This window comes from Hippocampus zosterae, chromosome 7, assembly GCF_025434085.1.
Source record: "Hippocampus zosterae strain Florida chromosome 7, ASM2543408v3, whole genome shotgun sequence".
Taxonomy (NCBI): domain Eukaryota; kingdom Metazoa; phylum Chordata; class Actinopteri; order Syngnathiformes; family Syngnathidae; genus Hippocampus; species Hippocampus zosterae.
In genome coordinates, this window is record NC_067457.1 from 9,320,162 (window position 1) to 9,332,874 (window position 12,713).

General features: G+C 40.7%; 1 protein-coding gene across 1 annotated transcript; it reads right to left on the bottom strand.

Moving 5' to 3' along the window:
• Positions 1 to 5,450: 5,450 nt before the first annotated feature.
• On the bottom strand, positions 5,451 to 11,341 carry LOC127604285 (ubiquitin-conjugating enzyme E2-17 kDa-like). Its single transcript, XM_052071333.1, has 7 exons — positions 11,134 to 11,341; positions 10,330 to 10,393; positions 9,808 to 9,839; positions 8,877 to 8,954; positions 6,548 to 6,653; positions 6,358 to 6,451; positions 5,451 to 6,278 (listed from the first exon to the last, which is right to left on the bottom strand). Exons 1-7 carry the CDS (start codon positions 11,155 to 11,157, stop codon positions 6,233 to 6,235), a joined length of 444 nt encoding a protein of 147 aa, XP_051927293.1. The 5' UTR covers positions 11,158 to 11,341; the 3' UTR covers positions 5,451 to 6,232.
• Between the last annotated feature and the right edge of the window lie 1,372 nt (positions 11,342 to 12,713).

Here is a 12,713-nt window from a genome sequence, read left to right on the forward strand (position 1 = left end):
CAGCCAGGATGAGTGCCTCTGTGCTGTCCTTCAGGCCAGCCCTCTCTAGCCACTATAATAGGACTTCTTGAGATCGGCCACTTCAGTTATGGTCCGGTGGTACATCCTGTGAAGGGGCTTTTCCTCCCATGATGGTCCCCCTTCCAGTGCCTCATCCTCTGTTCCCCATTGTCTGAGACATTCTCTGAGTACGTCATCCATTGGAGCCTTCTCCTTGATGTATTCATGGAGCTTGGATGTTTCATCCTGGACAGTGGCTCTCTCACTCACTAGTCCCCGGCCTCCTTCCTTTCGGCTTGCGTACAGTCTCAGGGTGCTGGATTTGGGATGGAACCCTCCATGCATGGTAATGAGCTTTCGGGTCTTAACATCCGTGGTCTGAATCTGTTCCTTTGGCCACCTTATTATTCCTGCAGGGTATCTGATCACTGGCAGGGCATAGCTGTTTATTGCCCGGGTCTTATTCTTGCCATTGAGCTGGCTTCTTAGGACTTGCCTTACTCGCTGCAGGTATTTGGCCGTAGCCGCTTTCCTTGTTGCCAGTTTGAGGTTGCCATTGGCTTGTGGTATACCGAGGTACTTGTAGCTGTCCTCAATGTCTGCTATTGTTCCTTCAGGGAGTGAGACACCTTCAGTGCGGACTACCTTTCCTCTCTTAGTCACCATCCGACTACATTTCTCAAGCCCGAATGACATCCCGATGTCACTGCTGTAGATCCTGGTTGTGTGGATCAGGGAGTCCATGTCCCTTTCGCTCTTAGCATACAGCTTTATGTCATCCATGTAGAGGAGGTGACTGATCGTAGCTCCATTTCTGAGGCAGTATCCATAGCCTGTCTTGGTGATTACTTGGCTTAGGGGGTTCAGTCCTATGCAGAACAGCAGTGGGGAGAGTGCATCACCTTGGTATATGCCATATTTGATGGACACTTGGGTTAAGTGGCTTGCCGTTGGCTTCAAGTGTGGTTTTCCACATCCTCATCGAATTCGCAACGAAGGCTCTTAGGGTCCTGTTCACCTTGTACAACTCCAAGCATTCAGTAATCCATGTATGTGGCATCGAGTCATAGGCTTTCTTGTAATCAATCCAGGCTGTGCACAGGTTGGTGTGTCGGGACCTGCAGTCTTGTGCGACTGTTCCGTCAACCAGGAGCTGATGTTTGGCTCCTCTGGTATCTCTACCAATGCCCTTCTGTGCTTCGCTCATGTACTGATCCATGTGTCCACTTATCTTAGCCGCAATGATGCCTGACATGAGCTTCCATGTTGTGGAGAGACAGGTTATTGGCCGATAGTTGGATGGGGCTGCACCCTTCGAGGGATCCTTCATGATCAGGATCGTTCGCCCTTCGGTTAGCCATTCTGGGTGAGTCCCATCCCGCAGCAGCTGGTTCATTTGTACTGCTAGGCGCTCATGGAGTGCTGTGAGTTTCTTTAGCCAGTAGGTGTGGACCATGTCCGGGCCTGGTGCTGTCCAGTTCTTCATATCTGAGAGTCTTTCCTGTATGTCTGCCACTGTTATGGTAACTGGGTTCTGTTCCGGGAGGTTGCTGTGCTCCTCTCTCAGGGTCACCAGCCATTGTGCACTGCTGTTATGTGCAACTTCCTTCTCCCATATGCCTTTCGAATACCTTTCAGTTTCCAGTCTTGGTGGGTCAGCTCTGTTGTTAGGACCCTGCCACTGAGCGTACACTTTCACACGTTGTGTTGCGAACAGCCTGTTTATTCGTCTGGCCTCATTCTCTTCCGTGTACCGCTTTAGGCGTCTGGACAAGGCTTGGACCCGTTGTTTGGCAGTTTCGAGTGCTTCAGGTATGGTCATCTGGATGTACCTCTCGGGTATCGGCCTTTTCATCACACCTCTCTGGGCTTCCGTCAATTTACTCACATCTTTCCGAGCCGCCTTGATCTTAGCCTCCAACCGTCTTTTCCATGGTGGGTAACGTATCTCATGGCTTCCATGGTTGCTCTTATAGCCAAGCATCTCAAGAATCACTGATGTTGAAGCGTATATCAGCTCATTGGTTTCCGTGATCGTTACGGTAGGGATCGCCCTCAGTGCTGCATTCACACTTTCCATGAGACTTTCAGGTGGTACTTCACATAGCCGTTGTAATCGGTTTCTAGGTTGCCCAGCTTTCATTCTCGCCATGATCTTAGCTTTCAGGTCAGTTGCTGCCTCGCTCAGCATTTCATTCATTGGGGCTGGCCTCACAATCTCATCATCTGCATTCATTGGGGCTTGCCTCCCAATCTCTGGTATGACCTCCTCCTCTGATCTGGCAGCCTGGGGCCCTTCACCATGGAACCTGTGTTGTACCTCATCAATCTCAAGTTGTGACAGCAGTTATATATATAGAAATGTTGGCCGACCAAAAAGTGTAAACATGGAAAGCATGTACCGTATTTTCCGCACTATAAGGCGCTTCGGATTATAGGACGCACCTTCACTAAATGGCCTATTTCAAAACTGTTTTCATATATAGGGCGCATAGAAGCTACAATAAAGGCTGCCGTTACGCTATGCATCCACTAGATGATGCCTCTCATGAAGGCTTTGGAGGGACCAAACTGGAACGTCTAGGCTGTAAGGAGGATGAGTGACCAATTCCCAGTCCATCTCATTGATGGTCCGCAGCAGTTCGAGCTGCTGTGTTGAGGTCTTGTTGATGATGCATGATGACTCCTAACTGATGACCGCCGAGTTTGTTCTTTGTCTTTCTTGGCCTGCCACAGCAGCTCACAGTAGTTGGCATCAAGTTTGACAATGAAGTCAAAAGTGTTGCGAGCGACTTGGCTGAGACGTCAGTCCAAAGATTTTTTTTTTACGCTGCGGGAATATGGAAGCTTGTGCACAGATGGGAAAGGTGTGTGACAGTGCTGGAAGACTGCTTTGAAGAAAAAAAAATGTTCAATGACCCTCGTATATCAGTCTGTGTGGAATGAATGCATGCATGCGTGCATTACACAAGTTTCACTTTTTGAAGAGTATGACTGAAAGAAATCAACTTTTTTTTAATGATGATCTAATTTTTTGACGAGCACCTGTATTGTATAAAAGCAGACATAAATGCAGTTGATGCAGGCAGTGGCTCTAAAAACTCTACACACCCATGTTCAAATGCCAGATTTCATACAGTATATAACCCTTGAGATAATAGTTTTCAATGTTTTTTTCTTAATCTTTTACAATATCGGTTTGTTTTGACTTTCACAAGTTTTTTTTGTTACCTTTTTTTAATTGGCTGGAAGAAATCACAATTTATACTTTTTTTTTGTATGGACTGCGGCCCTTCATTTTGACCTCAATTTAATATAAGCAGAAGTGTATTACCAAATATGGTTCCTTGCCTTATAAAGGGCAAACTCGCCCTTTAAAATGAATGTCTCTTACCATGCTGCATTTCTTTTCTGCATCATTTGTATGATACATATAATAAAGGACACTTAAAATGCACAAGTAATTTTTTTTTAAATGCAACTCGTTCAAAATGGACTTACCAGTAGTTAAGAGATATTCAATGTCAGTTTTACATCACTTTGCCTATTGAGAAGTGTGGAGGAAAAATAATTAATTTTGGACTCTTAAGTGGCCAAATGTGTGTTGTTGTTTTTTTTTTAATGTGGCATTTGTTCCATTTATGCACATTTAATTTGGATATTATGTAATTTTGGGCCATGTATCTAACTATGGGACATTTTTAGCTACAGTATAGTCAACCAAAAGTATATGTGATCAAATTATGACTAAATATCTTGATTCCAACACCACCTGTCATAATTACAGGCCACCGTTTGTTGAATAACATAGATGCTTGACTGTCTTTTTGTTCTTCTCAATGTACTGCATCTTTGTATGTTTGTCATCAGTACTGTTGAAAATAACCGGTAAGTTAGCTTGCCCGAAGTTGGATATTGACACATTTTTTTAATGATTTTTTTTTTTGCCTTTGTAAACCTCCATAATGGAATTTGAAACGCCTAAGATGTGAATTTTTTTAATGGTTTTGCCTTTGTACACCTGCAGAATGGAATTTGATTGACAAAGAATAAGTAACAGGAATTACTACCAAGTAAACATAAAACACCGTTTTTAAATGGTGATTTTATTTATAAAGGGGAGAAAAAAATATTCCAAGCTACCTGGCCGAGTTTGAAAGAGAACTTGGCCCCCGAATCCTTATAACCATTTAGGCCACCCTCAGTAGCAGTTTTAGAACTACAAGACTTCTGGGTTAAAGGTGTAACATCTTCAAGAGTCCGTTCACTGTAATTCAACTTTTGTGGCGTACTTGGAAAGGGTAAATAGACTCTTTTGCGGGTGTATAAAGGCACAATCATAAAAGCCGTCGTTCTATCAGAAGCTGCCGCTTGAGTTTAATCCACGATTGAGTTTTGCCTTTGGCGCTGTAACCGTGGCCTTAATTGTAAATATTTTTTTATATAAATCATTAAAACCAGAAATGAGTACCTTGTGTTTCGGGGAGTACAAATTACACCTGGGGAAAATACTAATACATCATAAGGGTACCTTTATTCGTGAGCAATGATACAACCAAGTGTTCAATTTTGAAAACTTTTTTTTTTCTTTAAGGAAGGCTTTCTGGCTGAAAACATTGTGGTTGTCTACAATCAATTCGTAGGAAAATATTTCAGGTTGCATCTGTAGCCATAGCCATACTTTGGGGATTGGTAAAGTACAATACGATTCAGCATCTGGCACATCAATCCTAGAAAGCTCAACAAAGGGATGTCTTGTGGATAAAAAAAAAAAAACTGAACAGAACCGCCAAACAACGGCACTTTAGTCCTGTCGATAGTAAATGTGAGCCAACATACTATGGTCAGTATTACTTTGTCAGGGGTGTCAAACTCATTTTAGTCGCGGGCCAATTTGGAGATACGTCTTCCCTCGGAGGACCGCTATGACAGTGAAACCACAAAATTCTTACTTGTACACAACAAATTAATAGATTACCGTACTTGTTTTAAAATCAGTCAATTATAATGGTTTGTTCAATTCTTATTCAAGTGACTCAACTGGGTAACAAAATTATTGTAAAATCTCAACGTTATTTATTACACATGACAATTTGACATTTCGGTATAGATTTTAGCAGGTTGACACAGGAAATTTGCTTTTGTGGGCCACATAAAATGACCCGGTGGGCCGGACCTGGCCCCCGGGCCTCGAGTTTGACATCTGCTTTATGTAGTTGTTTATAATATGTACTTTTTTTTAGTTTTAATAAAATAAAATAACTGAAATTTAGAAGTCTACTCACCGCATTACTTTTCGTTGCCGACGTTTGTACAATAGGGCCTGTTTATATGCTTCATCTCATTTGGAGGGCAAAGAACATGGTGGATTAAAATGTAGTTTTGCAAATTGCTTTTAATTCATGTTTGTCTCTGTTCCCCATACTTGAATGCAGACAAGAAAGCTACAATTGGACTGTACCATTCTTTATTTTAATACAAAATTTGCCCTGTAGGCATCAGACGCATGAAACAATTTGTACAGGAACACAGCGAAAAGCTTCTCACACTTTCTGTAACTTTGATAAAAATGTCAATCACATTTTAACCTATAAGACAAACTACAAATATGATCCGTTTTGAATCAAAAAAGAAAAAAAAACACCTGAGCAATTCTCAGGGGAGAAAAGTCCATTCTTTTCACTTGCAGGTTGACAGGTAGATGATCCCAATTTGGTGAAATAGGAATACTTTTTCAAAATGCCAAACAAAAACAAGACAGCAATGAGTTATTAATTTCAAACCGGTTTGTTTTGGAAAGACAGCACCTGTACATTGTTTCATTCAGTGTAATTGCATACAGCAAGTCAAAAAACCTATGTCCAAGTTACATTGTTAAAGGAGATTAAAAATATAATGATAATAAGAGTGTCCATTTTGAATTCTAGAAATAGTTAAATCAGGGATAGCATATTTGGCATTCTTCCTTGTGGCTGAAGGGCAGCTTATCGTTTTTACTCGAACGAGAAGAATGCTACGATTCGCAACAAAAACTTTCCGATTTTTAAAAATGACTAAAAAGCACTGAAACATGCTGCTTTTACTTGAGCTGCGTGAGCCTCAAGGGGTGAGAATAATGTCATTGTACTGTTGATTGGAGATTATTCAATTCATTCCTATATTTTACAGTGTTTTGTGACTTCAAAAATACAAAGGGAAAAAAAAACATGTTTAAAATGCAACTTTGTTTTTGTTACATGGCATACTTTTGGGTCCATTCTTTTGCTAATTTGTTGTATCTGAAGAGAGAGAAGAAGAGGGGAAGATTAAGTTTCATTCAAATCCAAAACTGTAGACTTTGGGTGCTTGCATACTAACTTTTCTTTGTCATTCTTGTACAGCTGTGCTATATCTGGAACTAAAGGGTCATCCGGGTTTGGATCACACAGCAAAGAACATATGGACAATAGCACTGAAAAACACATGAGATGCAACAATTGTCTCTCTTTATTTTCTACACACAACAACCTGGAAACAAACAAATAAAAAAAACATCGACTGCGATTACCTTTTGACACAGTTAGTGCAGGAGACCACTGCGACCGTAGAATGTCCAAACAAATACTCCCGTTGCTGTTGATATTTGGGTGATAAATTTTTGTCGTGAACGCTACCTAGAAAAGTGGCGGCGATCACATCGACAGTTACAAGGTACTGACAAATACGAGACTTGGCAGAGAATTTTAAGATCCACATCGACTTGGAACACTCCCAGCTGTTTGCAAAGATGCAAATATGGGACACGCCCTTAAATGTTTACTCACCTAATCACCAGCTCTTCGTCTGTGTATTAATAAGGTTTGGTGGGACGTGAACAATCATCTCCAGTAAACAAGACCTGGGACCAGGTTATTTTGTAGAGCGCTTGCTTGCTGTTCTCTGGCAATATTTATGTTAGCCACTAGAGGGCATATGTCACCTATTTATCAATGTACCGTATTTTCACGACTATAAGGCGCCATTAAAAGTCTTAAATTTTCTCCAAAATGGACAGGACGCCTTATGGTGCGGAGCGTCCTTTATATGCGCTGAGTTCCAAAATCTGACTGACAGCCGACACGCTGTTTATATAGAGAAAAGGCGGAAGTGACTGTGGCCAGGCATGCGGGAAAAAAGTCGTCCAATCAGGGAAGGGTGGGCGTGTATATATACATGTATGGAGAGGGAGAGAGAGAGAGGGAGAGAGAGGACAGGCAAGCTAGTCCGCCAATGGTGAAGGGTGGGCGTGTAAGTGGACGCCTCAAGCCAGTACCAACACTTGTATAGAGTGTGGCAATGTGCATTGTTGCAAAACAACTCCGGTTTTGGTTTCTAAGAACCCCTGAAAATAAATTCGACAAAAAGACACGCCTACGAAGCTCAGTTCAAACTTAAAGCCACTGGTTATGCTTTTGGCATGCGTGCCCATCTCACAGCAGCGGTGAAAAAAACAAGTCAAGCAAATGAACTCTGAGCTTGCCGTTATTCCCGGAGGGTTGACTAAAGAACTCCAACCGCTGGACATTGGCATCAACCGGGCGTTCAAAGTAAAGTTGCAAACGGCATGGGAACAATGGATGATCGGTGGCAAACACAACTTTACAAAGAGTGAGAGGCAGCACTTGGCGAGTTACGCCACAATACGCAACAACGAGAGGGAACGCGGCGTTTTTGATGGATTACGGTACTTGCATAATTGTTCAATTCTTTCTACACACACACGCGCTGCCACCATGTTTCGCTCTGTTCTTTACTTTCAAATGTGGGAAAGCTTCACACGAGAGAAATGTTGACTTTGCTGTTGCTACTCCTTCTTTCCGCTCGGCAATGCGTAGCAACTCACACTAGCATGTGATGCATTCAATGACAACTGAGATGTGCAGTCCTCTGCTTCTGATACAGAGGATGAGGACTTTGATGGATTTCTGGGTGATGATTGATCGAAAAACGTGAGAACATTGTACGATGGCTAAATAAAATACACCCAAACTCAGTTCTGCTTTCGTTGCCTTTTTAAAAACGTGTTTTTATCTTATCTGTATGTCTTGGCATGCTACCGTAGGCTTCAAGCTAACGTGTTAGAGTGCGCGCATGCATGCCGTATGTTTTAAGCTGGCGTATGTTTTACCACTGTAAAACTGCGGCCATTCGTACGATGCGTCCTGTGTATGTGTAAAATACAGAAATGTCACGCATTACTGAGACTGCGGCCATTAGTACGATGCGTCGAATAGTCGTGAAAATACGGTAATGTACAGTACAGCGTTGGAGGAAGATCAGTGCTCATCACAAGTGCTTGTGAACTGCAGTCCAGTTTCCATCCATAAATTTTCTGTCCCACGTAGGGATTTGCGAGGTGGGGCGCTGGGGGGTTGGAATGCAACGGCATTTTTAAATTTTAGTTCAACATTCGTGTTTTTTTTTTTTTTTTGCTTAAAAAAAAGGGGGGGAAAAAGATGCTCTACCGTGACCTGGATGAGCAACGTGGCTTATCACGATGCTGAATTAAAGTATCAGGAAAGTAAATGAAGTTCATCTTTTGACGGCCACTAAATTCAAGTGTGGCAGGCACATGAAGGTCTTGGGGCAAAAACACGCGTGTGGAGTGAATTGAGGGCACAAAACATTTGCTGGCATCTTAAAATGATGTAATGTGTGACACTGGTTGAAACATTGTCATTTTGTGTGACTTTTTACCGGTTATCCGCGGGAAATATCAAATTGTGCATCACTGGGGGGTCATTTGACATTTTAGAGGTTCCCCCAATATCTAATTTTTGGAAGCAAGACTGTATTCAACTTGGATTCAAAAAGATGTTTTGTTGATCATTGTTTGGAAAAAGAACAATCCCTCTCACCTTTGGTGGCTTGAAGGGGTAGTCGGTGGGGAAGTGGATTGTGAGAAAGAAAACGCCTCCTTGGTAAGGACTGTCACACTGACAAAGGTATGGAAGAAATTACACAATTCGTAAGACATTTCACAATAAAAGCTTTTTAGTTGCAATCTGATACGGGTGAGCGAGGCGGCCAGATTACTTGCACACAAACGCAGCTCTGCACTACTGTAAATTGCAAATTACTGTGCATACGCCATGAACCGATGGCAATGCTTCGTTTTGATGTACATCCAGTTGTGCTCATGTTTCCGCCCCCCAGTAGAAGTAATGTTTTTTGCAAAACATACTAACTTTCAGTAGATGGTCAATTTCAACGGCCAACTACTGTAAATTTTCAACTTAATATAATTTATAATGGAGGCTTAAAACCTGTATGTGCAACTGTGTGTGCAAAGCGCCTAATATTGGTTGGAATGTAAATTCCAAAAAGTAAACCGTTACTGTATGTTGTTGAGGATGCTTTCACACCACAAATCCATGATTCTGTAATGGGAGTTTGTTTCAAAATCCCAATTTAGAATGCTCCACATTCTGAAATAAATGTCATTGTAATTTTTAATTTTAGGCATCAGCAGTGTGCATTCTCTTTTGGGAAAAAAAACTAAACAAAACATTCTTGGCATTCCCGTACATATTCCCAAACAAAGCAACCCTCCTTTCAAACTCATCGTTGCGAATGGGCCACAAAATTACGTGTAGGTATAACCCGCAAATGTCATTGCAACCCGACTTCAAAATGTACATTTTAATGTTAAGAAGTTAAAGTAGCTGTTATTCATGAGCCAAAACGACATGAGAACTGTGATTTGGCACTGCGTTTGTGTCTGGTTCGTGACTCACTGTTTCGTGGAGCCAAAACTTGAAAGTAATGAAGCAATGGTGTTTTACTCACCGGGCCCATGATTGTCGCCTGCCAATGAAACACTGCAATCAAAACGGGAGACAAATATAAGATGGAGACATTTGAAATTGGCTATGCTGGCCCTTTTGTTTGTGCCACACTTTTTGGGGTAGAATTTTGGTGAGTCCTTAAATGGCTGCAAGCTGGTGTTTAGTAAATTAACTACAATTGAAGTTGACAAATAAGATGTCTTTCAGAAGAATTTGCGGTTCATTTGCCTTTATTTAAACATAAAACTAACCAATAAGATTGTAACACAGGTATTGCATGTGTTTGTCAAACAATATATACGTTGAAGACCTTGGAAAAAAATTGATTCTTTTTCGAAATACTTCAGTCCTATTTTATTCCTGTGCATATTAAAATAAACCTCTCAAAATCTCACATTTCCTGAGCAAACCCCTCATTTGCATCCTTCCTTTGATTAAGTCCGCTCATGTCGCAACAATGAACAGGTACCCTTGCCAATGAACTCCTTCAATGTGAATGGTGAACTGAAATGTGTTTACTCACAGTCGTCGCTCACGGGTCCAGCAGAACACTGTGCTGGAGGGTCTCTTTGCAGGTCCTGCAGCTCCTAATAAAAACAAAAAACAAAAAAAACACACACACACACACACAATACTGCTGTCAGTCATTCAGTGGATGATTTACATTGTAGCATTTTACTTTAATTTCATTACACTGCATGGCCGATGACTATGGTTACTCCTGAACAAAACACAACCTCCACTGATTACTTTTCAACTCCTTAGTTTTGTTTATTAATTGTTCCAAGAAATGAATGGATCTGATATCAGCATCATTTCAGTTCCTCAAGGAAGGTACTTGACGTCACTTAATGACAATTTCACGTTTAAAAATAAAAAATAAACCAAGTTTCCGCATTCAAATTGTAAACAGGATATGTGAAACGGAGCTAGTAAAACTAATTTGTAGTCCATTGTGTACTACTATGCAGTATACGTAAGCTTCCAAAAGCTTACGTATACTGCATAGTAGCTAAATGTTGTTGATGACAGATACCTGAAGCTTGATTTTCAACTTTCCGAGCAAAAGTGGTCCAACAGGAACACTTGGAGGTATGTGTCAATTGTGCATAGCTTAGCAAGCTAACCCGAAACTTTGAAGTTGACATTGTCCACCTCATCTGTTGTCGGCGGTGTCAACAAACAGATCATTTCTAAAACCGTTACCGAGTTCTGTAGTAGCTCTTTAAATGCCAGGAAAGCGAGAAAACATTAGTAACGGCAACTCTGTCCAATCATGAGCCTTCGACGGTTCATTTATCTGCCGCTAGCAAAGCTAGTCAGTTACCTTATTTATTCTCTTCAGTGCCATGTTGACTGGTGTAGCCGAACTTCAAAATATTTCACGTCACTTTTTTTCCGTTTCAATTTCGATATAGATGCTGTCACAATCAGCAATTGCAGTTCATTTCCTTGCCCAGCAGCCGGTTTACGGTTTGTGAATTTATGAGAGCTCTTTTGTTTCCGCCTTCAGTTTACGGTGGCGAGACCTCGGAGGATTATGGGAAATGGAGTTTACGAGCTCCAACCGGAAAACAAACACGTTGACGTTTATAATTGTGATGCAGCATTGGCGTTTAATTTGCAATGGTTACTTTACATTGTGCAGTATAATAATACCACATCAAATGTAGCTACTGATAAATGAGTAACTATATTCCCCGTATGATTTAATTAGCACGTCTGTAAATCACATTACATAAAATATATTGTGATTTGCATGAGCAGTACAGAACATAGGATTATGCAACAAAGGTAATTTGCACTTGACAATAAACCTATTCACACAAACTAGTGAGATTAAATTATTCTTAATGATGAGTGATGCAACACTTATCAAAAAGAAAGCAAATATGACCATTTATGTGGGGAACACACTTTGACTCGCTGTATTGTCATCCGAGTGTCGTTTTGAAGGCCCTTCCAGCAATATGACCCATAAAACAACATGAACTGGGATGTAAATTTTCTTAATACTTCGATCAGTTCAAAATTCAAACTACATGACACGTTAAAAACACAATGCTGTTGCCTTCAAGAATCCGACTTGAGAAGTATTCTGAACTCTGAGAGGAAATATTTAAATGATCATTTTTACTGGAGCAACTCTTTATGTAATGCCAGACAGGAGCATGCAAAAACCTCATTATGATGTGATGGATAAATGCATACTGTACACTCCCTGTCAACTGTGTTTACTCATTATCTTTGTTTGTGAAATTTCATCCCAATTAGAGTGGATTGCATTTCAAACAGATAAGTATAATTGTCCATGCAATTACAGAGGTGGACTCGTGTGGGAACATGGTAATTTGTGAGAAATGGGGTGAGATGAGTTATCCACTTTGTCAGGATGTTAGAACACTTTATCTTATTTGAACAGCAGAAAGTGATTAGCTTCCACCAATGCGAAAGGGACCAATTCAATGTTTAATTATTAACTAAAAATTTATTATATCAAACACATCCCAAAAAATGTACCCGTACATATTTTTACCTGCCCAATTTAGATTCTGAAAACTTTATTTATCTCTCACGGGCGATTCTGAAAATATAGAGGAAATGTTACTGTATTTACACAAATTAGCAACATAAAATAAGTAAGGGCATGAATAAATACAAAGGGTGTGGGAGGAACAATCTACACAAGATCATACCTGTCATGTACTTTTAGATGAATTGAGAATACTGTACATACATTATTTGTATTGTTGGATACACATTATGTATTTATATGATCTCGTGTCCTTGTTTGTCATGATGTCATGTCCTCATTTAAATGTCCTTCCATACCTGTTTGTCATGTCCTTGTTTACGATGATACTAATGCAGCGTGTTATACTGGAGACAAATTGCTTGTGTGTTCTA